General features: G+C 33.6%; 1 protein-coding gene across 5 annotated transcripts in view; it reads right to left on the bottom strand.

The window, feature by feature from the left end:
- Positions 1-9,655: 9,655 nt before the first annotated feature.
- The window catches only part of mRpL22 (mitochondrial ribosomal protein L22), a 31,844-nt gene continuing 22,789 nt past the window's right edge, over positions 9,656-18,710 (bottom strand). For all 5 annotated transcript variants that reach the window (XM_076463031.1, XM_076463032.1, XM_076463033.1 and 2 more), the window contains exons 4-6: positions 17,692-17,769; positions 10,641-10,710; positions 9,656-10,087 (exon numbers count right to left, since the gene is read on the bottom strand). In XM_076463031.1, the coding sequence (XP_076319146.1) occupies positions 9,870-10,087; positions 10,641-10,710; positions 17,692-17,769 (366 nt within the window). In that variant the 3' untranslated portion in view covers positions 9,656-9,869. The remainder of the gene's footprint in view (positions 10,088-10,640; positions 10,711-17,691; positions 17,770-18,710) is intronic.

Raw genomic sequence — 18,710 nt, 5'->3', positions numbered from 1 at the left:
TTGTTGTCTTATGGTGTTATTTTGGTATTGTTTTCTTGGCTGCCTTTCTAAAGGCACTCCGTTATTGTTTGACAGCAGTTATCAATTTCAATATAGGTTTTAACCTCTTTTATAACTTTATTAGGTAAAAGGTTGTCTAATTCCTGTTTATGATTTTGCCAATTTGCTTTACTGTAATTAAAATTTTATTTCCTGAAGGTCATATTTTTATGGGGGACGAGATCGAAGACGCAAAATATTGGTAGATGATTACTATTGACATCTTTTCCTACCTGAAATATTGTTAGTTTTTGGCTCAGATTATATGTGCAAATGCACAGGTCAAGTATGCCACTGGAGTTTGTGGCATACGCTATGTGTGTAGGGGTGGTATCGTTTAATGGGACTATATTGTTGTCATCTATGAACTGTAAGAGACTTCTTCCATTGTTGTTTGTGCACCTGCATCCAAAGTTAACATTTTTACTATTTAGGTCTCTGATGACTATAGAGTTATGGTTGTGGGAAAAGATGTTGTTCAGTAATGCTATATCTAGTTGTTTATTTGGTGAGCAGTATATTCCTGCGACAGTTACTTTTGTTTTGTTTCTTTACAGAATGTCCACTGTAACATGTTCGTTGTTACTGCTCAATCTAATTTCTATAACTGATAGTTGCGTTTTGTAAAGCAGCATAATGCCTCTATTTTCATCATTTTTGTTTATTCTATCTTTCCTTATTGTTGTGTAATTTGGTATTTTAAAACTATTGTTATTGTATATTAGAGTTTCTCTTACTATTATAATGTGGTGGTTAGTTTCTTGTACAAGGTCTTCGATCTCGTGTTTCTTGGAAGCTATTGCACCATGGATGTTGATATATATACAACTGTGAACATTATGTTGTAAGCATGTATCCGGTAAGTGTTGATATTATGTATGGTATATGAGGTGTGATGTGTTTTTTAAAGATATTAATTAGCATATCAATACAGTTGGTTTGGTTTCGTGTATTCTCTTATAAATTCTGTAAATATGTTTTTGATTATGGTAGTCATAAGGCTTGTTTTATCAAGTGTGTTAGCATTTGTTTCTTGGAGCGTGGTGCTGTTCTCTTGTGGCTTTTGTGTTTGTGTTAAGGTGTTGTTTTCTTGATTAATAATATCCTGTTCTCGCTGTTTTGGGGGTTTGTGTCCTTTTAACATTTGTGCATACGTAGTTTTAGATGTTTTGTTAAATTCTGTTGTTATGTCTGTTTTTTGGTTGCCTATTTGTACTTGGTTGTTCCTGTTCTGACGATGCTGTTCTTATCTGATATCTACGTTGTTTTATTAGTTTATATTTGTCGCATCCTTTGTAGTTGGCTGTGTGGGTTTGACCACAGTTACAACATTTGAGTGTTTCTTTTTCCTTTTTGCATTCGGAGATATGGTGTTCCCCGCCACAGCCGCAGCACCTCGGTGTTGCTAAGCATGCCGCAGAAACGTGTCCATATCTTTGGCAATTGTAGTATTGAGTTACTACAATTGCAAGAGTTTTTAACTGTTCCACTTGGTATCTTTGATACCAAAGCATTATTCCATTATTGATGAAATTTAATATATTGTAACTGTCATCAATGTCGATTCGTATTAGGTTTGTGGGTGCTTGTGTTTTTTTAGAAATTATCCGTTGTATGTTAGTATGTGGTATGTTTTGTTCGTCTAATGCTTGGGTAATAGTGTCAAGGTTTATAGTTTGGTGAATCCCTCTTACAACAATAGCTTTAGGCTGCGGCTTGCTTCCTGGCAAGTGAATTTTGATTTTGCCAGGTTTAAACGCGTCTGCTGGCCATTCTTTCACTAACCTATTTAGGTCAGCAGCCCTTGAACAAGGATACCGTCTCTGGGCAGACGTTTGATACTAACGATGGACACCTGTGGCTTGCAGCGCTTGGAAACACTGAGAGTACCTTTCAGTTTCAGCAGACATCATTTGGAGCATCAGTTAGGAAAGAAAACCTGTTTGATATTTCTTTGTACACCTCTCTTCTTCTTCTCATATGGGTTTCTAGTTTGTCAACAATTGTGTAGAAGGTGGTGATACGAAATTTATCTTTGGCATTCAGATCTACTTCTTGTGTATCTCCGTCATTGAGTACCTTCTTTCTGAAACGTTTGCGAGTTTGAGCTGCATTAGTATCAACATCTGGTAGTATTTCCTTTGCAACAGCTTCAAACATCTTTCAAAGTCATCCTTTAAAGTGTGTAGTTGGTCAGCTAACGACCTGTACAGATCTGCACAGGTTTTTAAGTTCACATCCTCATTTTGCAGAACTTGACTTGCTTTATGAAATATTTGCAAAATCTCATCCCACATAATCAACATAAAAACAAATTCTAGCTTTTGCATCTTATATGTAATATTGTCTGCTTCTCTTCTAGTGTTTTCCTTTTGTGACTAGTATTCAATTAGATATTCTAAAGCTTCCAAAATCTTAAAGAAAGACTTCAAAATTGCTGTTTTTGCCATAGAATGTGCTTCTCATCTTGTATCAGAGAGATTTAACACGCTTTCATTTCCAAGATAAGCTTTAAGAATTTTCCACCGGCTGGTTGAGGCTGAAAAAAAATGTATACAGCAAATACATTGTAGAGAAAAAATTAATTGCCACTTGACAGCAGTCAACAGTACTTCGGCCTACCAGATTTAGTGAATGAGCTGCACAGGACACATATATGGCAAACTTATTTTGTTCTAAAATCTTTTGCTGCATCCCCTTATAATGGCCAGACATGTTAGCAGCATTGTCGTAAAACTGACCCCTACATTTTGAAAAATTAAGTTTGCAAAATTCACGTACCTGGTTTGCCATTTTCTCACCAGTATGGCTTTTCAGTTCCATAAATGTTAAAAAGCGTTCAATAGGCTGCCTATCTTTTAAGTATTGAAGTACAACACTTAACTGATCTATATGTGATAGATATGGCGTCGAGTCAACTGATAAGCTAAAATAACCAGAAGAATTTACTTCATCAACAATGAACGCATGGACCTTCTGAGCCATTGGTTCAATGAGTTCTTCACAGGTGGTTTTGGACAAGTAAGAAGGATTTCCTTTTTTATAATTTCCATATTTCTAAATATGTCATGCTAAAAATAGATTAAACTAACTTATGAGCTCAAGCAGCCCTAAAAAATTGCCATTCTACACTGAACCAAATTTTCATTTGTTCCTCAAAAAGCCAGACCACATTTAGCTAATGTACAAATAACAGCTATTACACGCTCCAAGACATGCTCCCAGTAATTGCACTCTTCTTTAATTTGTTTTTCCAACTCTTGTCTCAAACCTAAACCTTGTCTGTGAGTTAAGTATGTTAGCATAGAGTCTCGGTGAGTAGTGCTTCTTTCATGATGAGCAATTACAATAGTATTTCACCAGTCACTGAACCCTTCTCTTTCAACAAAACGCGAGGAAACTTAAGGGGCAAAAAGTTTACAAACAAAGCAGTAAACTGACCATGTTGATGGCGGATACAATAACCACTCTCTCTTGTATTGCTCACCAGTGGCTTTTACCCCAAAAAAAGGTTTTTGCAAACAGTATCTCGTTAGTTTGCCAATATTAAAAGTCTGGCAAGATTTGCGAAATGGCCCATTGTGGTATTGACAGTCAGTGGGTCCACAAGCAATCCAGTAAGCCACATCATCAGCAGAGAAATCGAGCTACAACCCTGGATCTTTTGCTTTAATTTCTTCATCTTTTGTAGACTGAAGCATTTTACCAAAGTCCAGTAGATTTTCATTTTCAGCAATTATTTCAACTTCAAACTGTCTTGTATAGCAGCTTTCATCAACATTAACACCAGAGATATCAGGACAATTTACAGGTAAAGTGAGATCAGTTGTGAGACTTGTGCCAGTTGAACCAGCCTGTGACACCTGAACGTCATCACAATGTTCTGACCTTGAAGTGGACAAAGTGGCACTTGTAGGCGTGGAGCTTGGTTCAACTTCAATCTTGTCAGAGTCAGGTGCAATACAAATGACTTCTAATGGCAGAGATGGGTTTTGATTTGGAATATTATGTTGTGTAAGTTGAGTAAAAAAAATAGCTTTCTAGTCTTGGCCATTAAACCCAAAGCCTTTTGTTGGTTTTTTTTTTGTCAGTTTTCTTTCTTATGCACCACTTAATTGAATACGTTTCATCTTGCAGTCTGAAAACTACAGAAACAAAAAAACAAAACAAATAAATATGGATCATATATAGCTATAATGATTAGAAAACACTGAAATTTATAAATAAAAACGTTGGTAAAACAGCCAAACATACCATACTCTAGGTCTACATTCAGACAAAGATTGTCAGAAAGTTATTCTAGGACCTAGGTCCATTAACACATAAACATGAATTCATAAATACCTTTATTGATTTGCTTCATTCTGATTGGTTGAAAACCATTCGAGACCAATCTGGCTTCAATCCATTTTAGGATAACTAGTTTTCAGTGATTGCAAAAGTTTCATCGAGGTTGTTTTTGTTATGGTAGGTGTGTGCAAGAAGCAATGTCAATGGTAATATGCAAATCCATTAAGCCAAAAAGTATTCCAAGACAATTTGTGATCAACAACACATACTGTATCAGGCTATATACACAGTGATAGTTCTGTACTGGTACACAAACATAACATGTAATCAATTGGAAACTGTACTGCACATTATGAGCGATGACGAGAAAACCAACTTGTAGAGAAAAATATATATGTAAAAACGGATCGTTTGGGTTGAGAAAATTTTTATGTAGAGGGACGAACAACGTTTTGACCTTCTTCGGTCATCGTCAGGTTCACAAAGAAAGAAAGAGGTAACTATCACGAAACCATATTCTGCTGCATACCATATAATCCCGATATCAGCAGAAAAATAACCAACATTTGGCAAAAGTAGTGAAAAATATGACACTCCAGTTAATACAAAATTTATTAGAAAACCAGGCACAAAACTAAAGTCTATACCATGTAAAAACTACACCGACAAACACCACACCAACATTATTTATAAAATACAATGTGATAACAGCCACGACTTCTATATTGGAGAAACAAGAAGAAAAATGGAAACCAGATTAAAAAAACACAAAAAGTCACCTTCACACGTTTTCGAACACTGCAAATCAAATAAACACAATATAACCATAGAAAACACTCAAATACTAAATAATGAAACAAACATAAACGCAAAATTAAAGAAGCCTTACTTATACAACAACTCAAGCCCAAAATAAACCAATATAAAGGAACACCTTTATACCTATGTTAATATATATATATATATTCAAACATCTAAGTCCGCCCTCTACATTCCTACACTCAGTTACACAAACCCCTTCAAACATATGGTCAGATATCTTTCTTTATTTGTAAACTGAAGATGACCGAAGAAGGTCGAAACGTTGTTTACTTATCTACATAAACATTTTCTCAACCCAAACGAGCCGTTTTTATACATATATTGTACTGCACATTGAACTACTACATACTGTGTTAAGCTTAGGTTAGAGTACTTTAATCCTAATCAAATATCTGAAGAGTGAGTTGTAATCTGAACTTTGAGCTCAGCTTTGACCTGTGGACTTTAAATGAGACAACAAACCATACACCAACAAAATAGGCATATGTCTGAAACTTTATCTTCATGCCTGGATGCGAAGGCAAATTCAAAACGACGGCCTGAAATTGGGGATAGTCCACTTCATTACTTCAGGCTACAGTAGTTTCCTCTACTTAAGAGTAAACTTGTTATCGTATTTAGGCTTAACGTTACTGTCACTCAGTTCTCAGGTAACAACACTAACATTAGGCCGAATACTAATACATTGCAACTGAGGCCACTAACGTTGCTCACATGAACTTGTTCAATTCATGCAGTTTTTCAGACAATCCTAAATTGATTTTGTTAACTTGTTGGTTCTTTACAGTATCTTTGTATGACCACGATTCCACAGTAATGTACTACTACTACATAAAAACGTTAAGAATCATGTTATCGTACATGTCTAAGTCTTACGCAATTTGACCTAAAAGGTCGAATTATCGCATTTGGACTGCTTCAATCAGCGATCTACTCTGAAACGTGCAATCCTTACTAATCAACACCGGACGAAGCTAATTCGTAGAGCCTTAACAACACATAAGCCGGGATTTCAACGACTCACAACCAAGATGGAAAATCGCAAGCCCTCTACTGACAGTAAACAGCCTGATAATTGTATCAGTCTGTTTGTGTCAGAAAAATATTATGATAAGATTAAAATTTTGTAAGATGGTATCTGCTTAAAATATCTCTAATTTTATTGTTTTACATATTTTTTTTTCTCCATGTTATGACCAGATATTTACTAAGACAAGTATCATTAAAAATATCTGTTTTTACACTTTTTTTTTGGCAGTCCCATTTAACGTTAATAAAATGCAAATTTGCATATTTTTCTTAGATGTTTCCGTAGTTCATTACTGCATTAAATACGCTCAATATAGTTAAAAGAATAATAATTAGCCATGATTTTGAAAACATTTGGTATATATATATGAATACTTCGTGATTACTGAAACTAATACACACTAACAGTTTAAAAGCTACATAAAAGAATAAATATTATTACGAACATATATTTCTTAATATTTATGTAACAACATGTGTGTGTAATATTTATGTCTTGCGGCTCTCAAACATCTGAAATTTATCGTACGTGTCTCTTACGTTAAGCAAGTTTGGCCGCCCCTGTACTATAATTTTTGATAACGTATACATGTTTACACAATTTTACAGGTTATTGGTGAACACTTTGGCACTTGTATACACAAAATATCAGGTTTTTAAATTAAATATTACGATTTTTTAATTGAAGATTTACCCATACGTGTTTTCTTTCAGATTATTTACTAGGCAACTTGCAGAGTGAGTTTCATTTTAAAAATAAAAATATTTTTAAGCATGAAAAAGTTGTCAAGTTTCACATGAAAAGTCTCAGTAGCATCAACATAATTATCAAATGCTATTAAAGAAAAAGCTTTATATTTTGTTATTTTCACTACCTAATCGCAATTTCTATATATATTCAATAAATTTGACTGATCTTGTAACCACCATGAAATGAGATAAAAATTATATTTTTGTTTTCCGAGAATGACTACACATTATAATTTGAAAACACATACACTTATATATATTTTTTTATTATATTGATCCTTTCAACCACTGCTGGCTAACATCACAAAAGTTATACTGATGCAGTGCATGAGCATTAATGTTACCATATTCTAGAATATAAAAGTGACCTATCTTGGTTGTGTTTTAGTAGACTAGTAATTTGTAAAATACAGTCTCATCTCGGTGACGATACATTATATAATGATACAGATGTGTATATTTTTCTTAAGACATTGAACAGTAAATAGAAAAGTAAAGTCATCTAGTTATAACCTTTGTACTCAAGTTATTGCCAATCTTAGGTTGCTAAACCTTGAGAAATTTTGCACGTGGAAAATGTGAAAGGAAATAATTTTAAGGTTTTATATATACACTTGAATGAACAAAAATATCATAAATTACCATATCAGTACCATAGAATTCCATTGTAATTTATCAAGTTTAGTAACTAAGCTGTATTTGGGGTCTAAAACAGTATGTGATTTCAAATAGACTAAAATCTCAACATACCAGCAAGAAAGTTCGTTTTAAAAGAAAGAGATAGCATTATACTTGCAAATGCCTGAAAGAACCACTTCGGAAGCATTCTAACGTTTCGATTGGTTAGTCACACATAGAAAGGTATATAAGGTACTGTTTCCAAAAATGAAGAGAGTTAAATGGGGTCACTGTGTTTGGCTCAGTACATGAGAAAAATATCTTGGCAGATATAAAAGACAGAAGGTTCTTGTTTTATATTCTATATTTTGACATCTAATTTGAACCAGCGCTGCATTCAACGTACCAAGTGACACAGTAGGTGTTTTTAATATTTACTTTTAAATTAATATACAATACTAAAATTTGAATTATAATCTACAGTTTGATACCAATATTAAAGACATGAATTCAAAAATAGTACTTGAATAAATTTTGAATACAAATGAACAAATGAGATGATATATCTTTTTGGCCCATAGTTTGTAAGGAAAGGGTTAACCTAAACTATTCATACACATAATACTGTGCATGATACCAAGTTAAGCTGTTATTACTATTTATACTGTGCATGTTATTGGTTTGTGTTAAGTTTGTAGTGTTGATAACAATCTGCATGTTACTGGTTTGTGTTATGCTATTAAAAGTTCACAGCAGACACCAACCAGTCAAAAAAAGATAATTTCTTTTAGATTTCAATGTTTCAATTATAACTTATCTTCATTGACATAATTTGTTTTTCACGAGTTTCTTTCAAAAACACAGTATTTAAATATATAATTATAAAAATTATAAATCACCAGATTTTAAACATAGCCTCCTGTTTCTCTCAATATTTAAATGTGTAGATAACTAGCAGCAGTAGAATGTGGAAGATTTAAAACCTGAACTACATATCACTAATTATGGTATGGACAATAAATTACTTCTAATTTTATTTACTAGTCTAATGTAAAAAGAATAATCTTTAATGTTTTACTTCATTAGAAAAAACAAAACAAATTATGAAATATTTTATTCTGCTTTTAAGATTGCATAAAATTGTTTTCAAGAAAAGTTGGTTTCTACAGTAGAACCTCAACTAAGGGCACTTTTCTGAATGTATCCAAATGCCCACTATAGCAAGATGTCTTTAATACATATAAAACAAAAAGATCCACACAAAGCTGGATTCCATACTGATCATACTAGGTTTATCAGTGTTAAGCTCCTTCCCCCATTGTGTTTGGTATATGCAGGACAGATGTGTTCATGAGATGCATGCTGTCATGACAGAGTTCTATCAACAGGTCTTGGGAGGTGAATTAACTTTTTCTTTATTATTGGTCAGTTTCGAAAGTACTCCTTTCCTCTTTAGAGTTTGAACTGCTAAACGTTTCACATTTATTTTCTGTGTTTATTTTACTGTCAACAACTGAAGTAGAAATCTGCTGAAAAGAAAACAACAAATCACTACTTGTGTCATTAGACTGCATGTGATACTGTAATATAATATCAAGTGCACACACACACAGAAACAAGGAAGCTTGACCTCTGCTCCAAGAACACGATATGAAATATGTTAGCTTATGTATCCTACAGTGTTTACAACAAGAATTCCTCATACCAATAAGACTGCACTTTAAATCTGTGAAAACGTTTAGTACAGTATGTGATTCAGACTCGATCCAGTATACATTGCAAATGTTTGAATATTGATCATCCTTCTAGGATGTTTGGAATTTAACAGGATACAATACAAGCATATAAAGATAACTTTCTACTTTATCAAATACCCATTCAGAAAACAAGACTAAAGACACTGCCCTAACTCTGGAATATCCAGCTGCCCTTTCATTGCAAGTTTTATTTTGGTTACAAACAGTAGGAAAAGGGAAGATACTGAAAAGGTCTGCTCTTAACAGGCCTGTTATTTCAAAATGTTCATTAAACAAAGTTATACTGTATATTATTTTCAGAGCCGTAAACGTTACCTTCCAAGTTCCTGAGTCACCAGCACTCATTAAGAGAAAAGCACATATATTCTTTATTTCAGAACAAAACTCTAATTATATATTTTCATGGGTATCAAATGTAAGTTGAATAAATGCAAACACAGAGAAATTAGCAAGATCTTTTGTGTGCTAGCTGCAGACAGTTTTTCAAGCCAAGTATGACAGTCTTATTACTAATAAATATTTCATATAATTATCCTCAATGCAAAAGACAATCTTTAGGTAATCTTACAAACTCAGTATAATTTTACGATTTCTTCTTTCATCTAGATATTGTTGCAGCTTCTCATTACCAGATGGTTCTGGTTCAAAATAATAAGGAGGTGGAGGACCTTCAACCAACCGTACCAAGTAATGACAATATTTATAGTGGACTTCTCCAAGCCTTCTTCGTGCATGTTTTCTTATTCCCTTCACATATTGTCCTCTACATGCATTGGATTCAGCTGTAAACAGAAATTTAATAAAACCAGAAAAATAAAATCTCCAACTGCAACATTACAGATACATATAACAATATCACACCTTTAAATACAGATCTTGAAAAACCTAGCTGATACAGTTAGTTCTAAGTGTTATAGAAAGCACCTGATTTGTCCATTCAGTGTGTAACATTAAATTAATGCTTTTACACTTGTTTCTCACAATATGAAAAATCATTAAAATATGCTGAAATAAGTGATTTTACAAACTGTTCGACTAGTGGTAGAAAATGTACCAATACTTAAAGTATGTCAAAATGAGTGACTTCAAAAGGTGGATGACTGCTGGTAGAAAATGAATGTGTTGAAATTACACTAAGCTGTGACTTAGAACACAAATTAGGATCATTAGCCACATCTCTGGATCAAAGAAAAGAATGCAAATAGAATGTTAATTTAACTTTGTTTTACATTAATTATAATATGAAGACATCCTAACAATAGATATACACGTATATAGAGATTTGTTGAGGAACCACAAATCAGCTTCAAATATTAAAAAAACTGTTCAACTCACCAACCCATAAGTTAGATTTATATTCAACATTATGTTCTTTCACAGCAAGTTCTTGAGCTTCTTTCAAAACCTGAAGAAAGAATAAAGAACATAAAAAAAACTACTAGTAGTTTGAACTATGTGAGCTACTACTGTGTCTCTATTCAAACGGAAACAAAACTTCAGTCACAACTATTATCGGAAAATTAAGTAATAAATTGTTGGACTACAAATACTATTTTTCTCTCTGTTGAATGTTTTCAACAATTATTTATTGTTCTTTTAAGCAATTTGATACTAAATTATTCACTGATTTTTTTTTTTTGTATGTAGTTTTGTATTCTCATAATGAGCTAACTTTCTTAACCTAAAATTAAGTCTTATAATAAAATAACAAAAGCTTAATTTATATTACAAGCATTATCTCTACTAACCACCGTAAAGTAACTAGTAACATACTATGGTTTTCAACACTTTCAAGTGCTACAAAGCTTCATATAAGAATCTAGGTCAAAGGTAAATATTTTATGTTGGTAGTACTTCATGAGATACAACTGAAATTACAGTCAAGCATTTTGATAACAACAAGGACAGCAAATTGATGAAAAATGCATTCTAGTATTTTAATAGATTACCTTTTAGTTTGATCCAGGTAGGTATTGGGTTGAGGTATAATTCGTGAGCGTTTTTTCAAGTTAACAAAATATATTCATAAATGAAACGCTTTCACAAAATATTTCATGTCATTTGGTAGATAATTTTTTGCTCTAATAGATGGTGTGTTTGATTTTCATGTCTTTAATTTTTGCTTTCATTTCAGCTCATTAAATGGAATGTCAAGTGGACAAAATCGAGTATTTTGACACCATCTGCTTTTTGCATTTAATTTCTTGCAATTTCGTTTAAAACAATGCATACTATATACCTAGGTATTACATGAAATAAAGTATCATAATAAATGTTTTGTAATGTGTTCATGCATTGAAGTATTGTATAGTCTTGCATGTAATGCTTGAATGAAATTATTTAAAAACACTTACAAATTATTCCTCAACCTAATAGATTGCTTTGATAAGAAGTCAGTACCAATTTTGTCAGTACACTGAAATTTATTTCTGATAGGTACTCACTCATTCAGTGCTGCCCTCTATATACGAAAATCTTTTCATATACCACAAAACTTGAAACTTCAACTTACCCCACAATTGATATGGTCAACTGTGTTTTCACATCTAAATCATCATGCAACACCACTTCATTAACAGTACAACACAGCCTCCTGATGGATTTGGATCCTTCTATCTGATTCTACCTAACTATAATTTTAAGATCAGTCTACAGGGTGGCCCGTAAGTCCCTACCCATCCATATATCTTATGTATCCAGTGTATCTGTGTGCTGTCCCTCATTCTCGCTGCATAATATTATGCGACATCATGTTCTGCGAGACATTTTCCTCAACGAGCAGGGGTTATTGTTCCAAATGCCACGGTAACATCTGCCTTCAACTCATCATTAGTATTATAACGTTGTTTGGACACAATATATGGATGGGTAGGGACTTACGGGCCACCCTGTACAAACAAGCACCAGTTTTAAGAGGGGAAGAATGGTGGGAAGTGAGAGAAGAGGTAAGTATCTATTAGAAATAAATATTAACTGTTGGAAAATCATAACTTCTGATACAGTGTCTTACTTATGCTCACACACACAGCTGGAATCTCATGTCAATCATAAGAAGGACCAAAGTGAGGGATACAGATAAGTATCCTTTGAAATAATTCAAAGAACACTAATGAGATTTAAGGGTCCCACTGGAAGAGGAACATGTGTAGGAGACTACACCACTTCTGTACCAGGTATACTCTTCATCCTGTGTGGTAATTAGTGTAGCATACACATGCAGAAACTGGAAGCAACACATCCAAAAAAGGAAGGAAAACCCAAATCTCACAAATTACCAGAATCTCCATTCTGTAAAATAATGAATGAATGATTCCCATCCATATACAGGAAGGTGTGAAAAGCTAAAATACATGTATCCCAAAGTGCAGAGCAACTAGAGCATGTTGGACCCTATGTGGCCAGTCAACTTCAGTCCAAAACCAGTTGGCATTGAACATACATCATCCAACCTATGTTGGGAAGAGGACCCTCACTGTCTTCATCTCAAGTTAAGTAGGATAGAAGGAAATAATTTCCATACATATCTACAAAACAAAGCATGTGTGTGCACAACCACATCTAAATGACAACAGAAAGGGATGTACCCATGTAGTGGTTCTCTTCTAATCCCAAACTATTCAGCCTAGTTCCACTCAGCACCTGAGGTGGAGTGTGAGTTGTTCTGGGTAATATCATACACTGGATAAAACCACAAAGACACTGAAACACGTGTACAAATCCATTCAAAATCCACCCTGACAAATCCATTCAAACATGGAGTCTCATATTATAAAGAAACTCTGTTTTATTATTACTACTATTTATTGAATAAAATGAATGCACAACCCTATACATCCCTATAATTCTTAATGATGGGTGCTGGTCTTTTTAGGAATACCTAGGTTATCATCCACAATAGAGGTGTAAACCCAAGTTTTACTTATGCAGAAAGAACAAAATAATTCACCTGTTAATAATTGTATTTGGCCTAAATAATCACAACCAGGGTCAACATGATGTAAATATAATTTAATTAATCCACAAAGAGGCTTATGGAACATCCATTAAATGGTACTGTATTAAGAATGTCAAAGACACACCCTAACAGTGAATATTGGTGAAATGTAACCCAAAATTCACTTTTGGGATGTACTGGAACATTCTAGTAAACAAGACAAATCAATTGCACAAGTCAATCTGTTAAAGTAACCATAGCAATATCTTATGAGCATGATTCACTAAAGTATAAACAACTTTTGGGAGTCTCCAAAAGATTTAGTACAAACAAAACTAAATTGCACAACACAGGTAACAAAACTAGTAGTTACTTTCTGTTGTAGCTCATACAAACAAAACTAAATTGCACAACACAGGTAACAAAACTAGTAGTTACTTTCTGTTGTAGCTCATACAAACAAAAACTAAATTGCACAACACAGGTAACAAAACTAATAGTTACTTTCTGTTGTAGCTCATACAAACAAAACTAAATTGCACATCACAGGTAACAAAACTAGTAGTTACTTTCTGTGGTAGCTCACATTTTGTGTAAGAATGGGGAAAAATAAAGCAGAAATATCAGAATATGGTTCAGCTAATGTCACGTGCAATGAAGAAAGAAATCAAGAAACTTATTTCCAGCCTAAGTCCCATTTTGGGCAATTGTTAGAAATTCTGGGTTTTAGAAGAGAAAAGACTTGAAAATAAGTATTTGAATGGTAAAATAAACTGGTAACTTTTGTGAATGGTAATGGTAGTAAATAAGGTAGGTGTTCTGTAGCCAACTAGGGAAGAAACTGAAACATAAGGAACTGGTAACTTTTGTGAATGGTAATGGTAGTAAATAAGGTAGGTGTTCTGTAGCCAACTAGGGAAGAAACTGAAACATAAGGAACTGGTAACGTTTGTGAACGGTAATGGTAGTAAATAAGGTATGTGTTCTGTAGCCAACTAGGGGAGAAACTGAAACATAAGGAACTGGTAACTTTTGTGAATGGTAATGGTAGTAAATAAGGTAGCTGTTCTGTAGCCAACTAGGGAAGAAACTGAAACATAAGGAACTGGTAACTTTTGTAAATGGTAATGGTAGTAAATAAGGTAGCTGTTCTGTAGCCAACTAGGGAAGAAACTGAAACATAAGGAACTGGTAACTTTTGTAAATGGTAATGGTAGTAAATAAGGTAGCTGTTCTGTAGCCAACTAGGGAAGAAACTGAAACATAAGGAACTGGTAACTTTTGTGACACCTGAAGGTAGTAAATAAGGTAGCTGTTCTGTAGCCAAATAGGGAAGAAACTGAAACATAAGGAACTGGTAACTTTTGTGACACCTGAAGGTAGTAAATAAGGTAGCTGTTCTGTAGCCAACTAGGGAAGAAACTGAAACATAAGGAACTGGTAACTTTTGTGAATGGTAATGGTAGTAAATAAGATAGCTGTGCTGTAGCCAACTAGGGAAGAAACTGAAACATAAGGAACTGGTAACTTTTGTGAATGGTAATGGTAGTAAATAAGGTAGCTGTTCTGTAGCCAACTAGGGAAGAAACTGAAACATAAGGAACTGGTAACTTTTGTAAATGGTAATGGTAGTAAATAAGGTAGCTGTTCTGTAGCCAACTAGGGAAGAAACTGAAACATAAGGAACTGGTAACTTTTGTGACACCTGAAGGTAGTAAATAAGGTAGCTGTTCTGTAGCCAAATAGGGAAGAAACTGAAACATAAGGAACTGGTAACTTTTGTGACACCTGAAGGTAGTAAATAAGGTAGCTGTTCTGTAGCCAACTAGGGAAGAAACTGAAACATAAAGAACTAGTAACTTTTGTGAATGGTAATGGTAGTAAATAAGGTAGCTGTTCTGTAGCCAACTAGGGAAGAAACTGAAACATAAAGAACTGGTAACTTTTGTAAATGGTAATGGTAGTAAATAAGGTAGCTGTTCTGTAGCCAACTAGGGAAGAAACTGAAACATAAAGAACTAGTAACTTTTGTAAATGGTAATGGTAGTAAATAAGGTAGCTATTCTGTAGCCAACTAGGGAAGAAACTGAAACATAAAGAACTAGTAACTTTTGTAAATGGTAATGGTAGTAAATAAGGTAGCTGTTCTGTAGCCAACTAGGGAAGAAACTGAAACATAAGGAACTGGTAACTTTTGTGAATGGTAATGGTAGTAAATAAGGTAGCTGTTCTGTAGCTAACTAGGGAAGAAACTGAAACATAAGCATAGAGAAATAAGCAACGTGCTAAGGAACTGGATATAAACATGACATGTAACATAACTAAAGAAGACAGCTAAACAACACTAATAAACAGTCAGAGAGGAGCAAGAAAGGGTTAACCCTTGAGTCACTTTTAAAGAAAATCTGACTAATACAACAAAAGACTAAACAACAGCTAATCATGAAGTTACATCACATTATGAAAAATGGACATTTGAGAGTATTATAGAAGACAATTTCACAGTAATACTAAAACTGGCTCCCCATTGGAAAGTTAACTTAATAAGGTAAACCACAGTTCAGTGGGTGAGAGGTGAAGCCACCAAAAAAAAAAAAAAAAAAAAAGACTTGTAATTTGAGTAACTGACTTTGAGTTACTTTGAGTAACTGGTACTCAAGGCAGAGTGGAATGTATACAGAAATTGAAACAACTTACGAGTGAAAGTGGATAAATGTAATAATATTCAGTTGTCCAGAAATAAATGTTGGAATTCTCACGAATGACATTTAGAAGCTCAATACTGAGTAACTTATCATTGGTTGGTTTAATCCAACATTTGTCACTTACCAGGAGACTTAATTGTCTGCTGTATCAACTCTATTTAGAGTAAGTTTTGCAACCCCCCAAGGCAGCATGGACAATAAGAACTTTTGTCTGATTTTATTGTCCTCTACGACTTCAAACATGGACGAAAAGATACCAAAACTACATGGAACATCAACCAGACATTCAGCCATGAATCTGCTACTAAACATACAGTTCAGTATTGGTTTCAAAGATTTCAACATGTAGATAAAAGTCTTGAAGACCATGAAAGTCGTGTTAGTAAGTCATCCTTAGACGAAAACATGTTAAGGAAAGGAGTTGAGACACACCTTTGAACAACAGTATGTGAGCTTGCAGAAAAGCTAGACACAAGCAAATCAAGCAATGCAAACCTCCTGAGTGCAACTGGAAACATTAAAGTTGGATAAGTGGGTTCCGCACAAGCTGACTGAAGATTTAAAAAAAAAAAAAATCGGCATTAAGACACCTGTCAAGGATGACGCTCCAAAAATTGAATGAACTGGGAATTGAGGTTCTGTCTCATCCACCTTATTCCCCAGACCTTTCCCCTACATATTTTCATTTTTTTAAACACTTTGACAACTTTTTGAACAATAAATGCTTTCAAAACCATGCAGTTGCAGAAGTGTACAGGGAGTTCATTGACCATAGAAACTCTGATTTCTACAGCAAGGGTATAAACAGCATCCTTACACATTGGCAAAAGTGTGTTGAAGCAAATGGTGCTTACTTTGATTAAAACATGTTTTACAACACTGGTTTATACTTTTCTAAACTTTGCAGTTCAAAAACGACATTTATTTCTGAACAACCTAATAATATCAATGACAGTATATCTACTATATCCAGTGCCAGTGAAACCTTTCATCCAACACCAAGACTCATCTAGATGGGTGGTCTGAACACTATTTGTATAATCAATTACTTGAATAAGATATATTTCAGTGGAACTAGACTATGTTGGTGAGCAATAATTCTTATCTATTTTACCAAAGTTGTTACATTACAGAACTGGGTTAATGGTTCTTATGTTCACCAAATTGTTTATCATTATTATTACTTACTTATATTACCTGAGTTTAACTATCCTTATCATTTATGAAAACTGGAAACCCAGTAAGCTAGTACTTCTGATCCCAGAGCAGGTCAACCAACATTATCACGGGAGCACACTAAAATATGCACTTTATGTGTAATAATTATAAATTAGTACATTTTTCTTTCAATGTGATTTGGAATTTTCATTTTGTAAAGAAATACAAAGAAGCAAAAAAAATCTGTATGGCATTAATAACTATCCCAAAAAACTACACAAAAAGTTCCTTGAATATGTTTTTTCTTGGGTAATAAATCTCATTACTTGCCAGTCTTTGAAGTACTAACTGTTCTATCATAATTCATTTTTATTCAAATCAGATACAACTGATTATTTCACATCATTTAGTCTAAAAAGGAAAAATTCACAGCAGATCATATAGGTTATCATCGGGAAACAAACAATTCTTTATCTCTTGAAATTGGTATGCATGTTTCTCTTTCTGCTTAAAGTTTTTAAGTCGTCATCTCGTACCAAGATCAAAACGTTTGTTCTTCATTACACAAATTTTCTAATGTTATTCTCACCTCTTTAATTATCTGAGCCCCTTTTTTTGGAACAAATGACAGCTGTTTAATAGCCTCTTCAACTGACATTCCTTTGATCTGAAAAAAAGAAAACAAATGAGCTTCCATTCAGAAGTGTTTGATTAATAAATTAGTAATAACCTGCTATGTTTAATTATAAAATAAATACAGAACAAAAACTAACAGACTGACTAACTACTTTCCTCACATATACTTGTACTATATTCCATTGAACTGTTAACTTAAAATAGACTAATTATGTAATATATGTAAGATGATTGTTCAGCCCAATTAATGCAGAGTTATGATCATTACATAGTTGGTGTACAAGTCGCTAGATAGGAACAAGAGTTTCTATGACTTGAAAAAAAACATAAAAATTGGTGCCCATCAAGTGGAAACATTCTTCTAGAGTATTGTTATAAATTGGTATTAAATGCAAAAATCTCTGTCATTAAAGTCTATAAAGAGGCAATAATGACTGCCAAAAGCCAAACTTATACACTGCAGTAATCAGAGTTTGATCAATAATGCCATACAGAGGACTTAGCTGTCTTTGATTCCTTTAAATCTAATGAAATCCACAGTGTACTTGAATACTGTTGCCATTCATGTCCTCCTAAATAACAAAGCATTTCCAACCTGACGAACAACACCCCCTTGTAAGATAATTCAACAATATACCATTATCATATTATTTAAAATTCAATCAAAATGCATTACAAAGTAATTTTTCTTGGCCAGAACAATAACTAAATCTCAATAATGTTGTGTTTCTTTGGAATGAACTTGAAAGTCAAATTCACCATTTATGAAAAAAACTACAGATAATATCTTTCAACATTGTAAAGAGTCAGTGCCAGTTAAACTGAAGATTACCTAAGGAGGTCAAAACATTGTTCTCTGCTTTATTGGTAAGTATTAACACCCATACCGGATGTCCTGAGATACATTTTTTTACCTCATGTGTGTTTCTCATAATTATGAAATACATACATTGTTTAACTACAATAAGATAA

Source organism: Tachypleus tridentatus, chromosome 10, assembly GCF_004210375.1.
Source record: "Tachypleus tridentatus isolate NWPU-2018 chromosome 10, ASM421037v1, whole genome shotgun sequence".
Taxonomy (NCBI): Eukaryota; Metazoa; Arthropoda; class Merostomata; order Xiphosura; family Limulidae; genus Tachypleus; species Tachypleus tridentatus.
The sequence above is the reverse complement of the archived record's forward strand: the minus strand, read 5'-3'. Positions and strand labels throughout refer to the sequence as shown.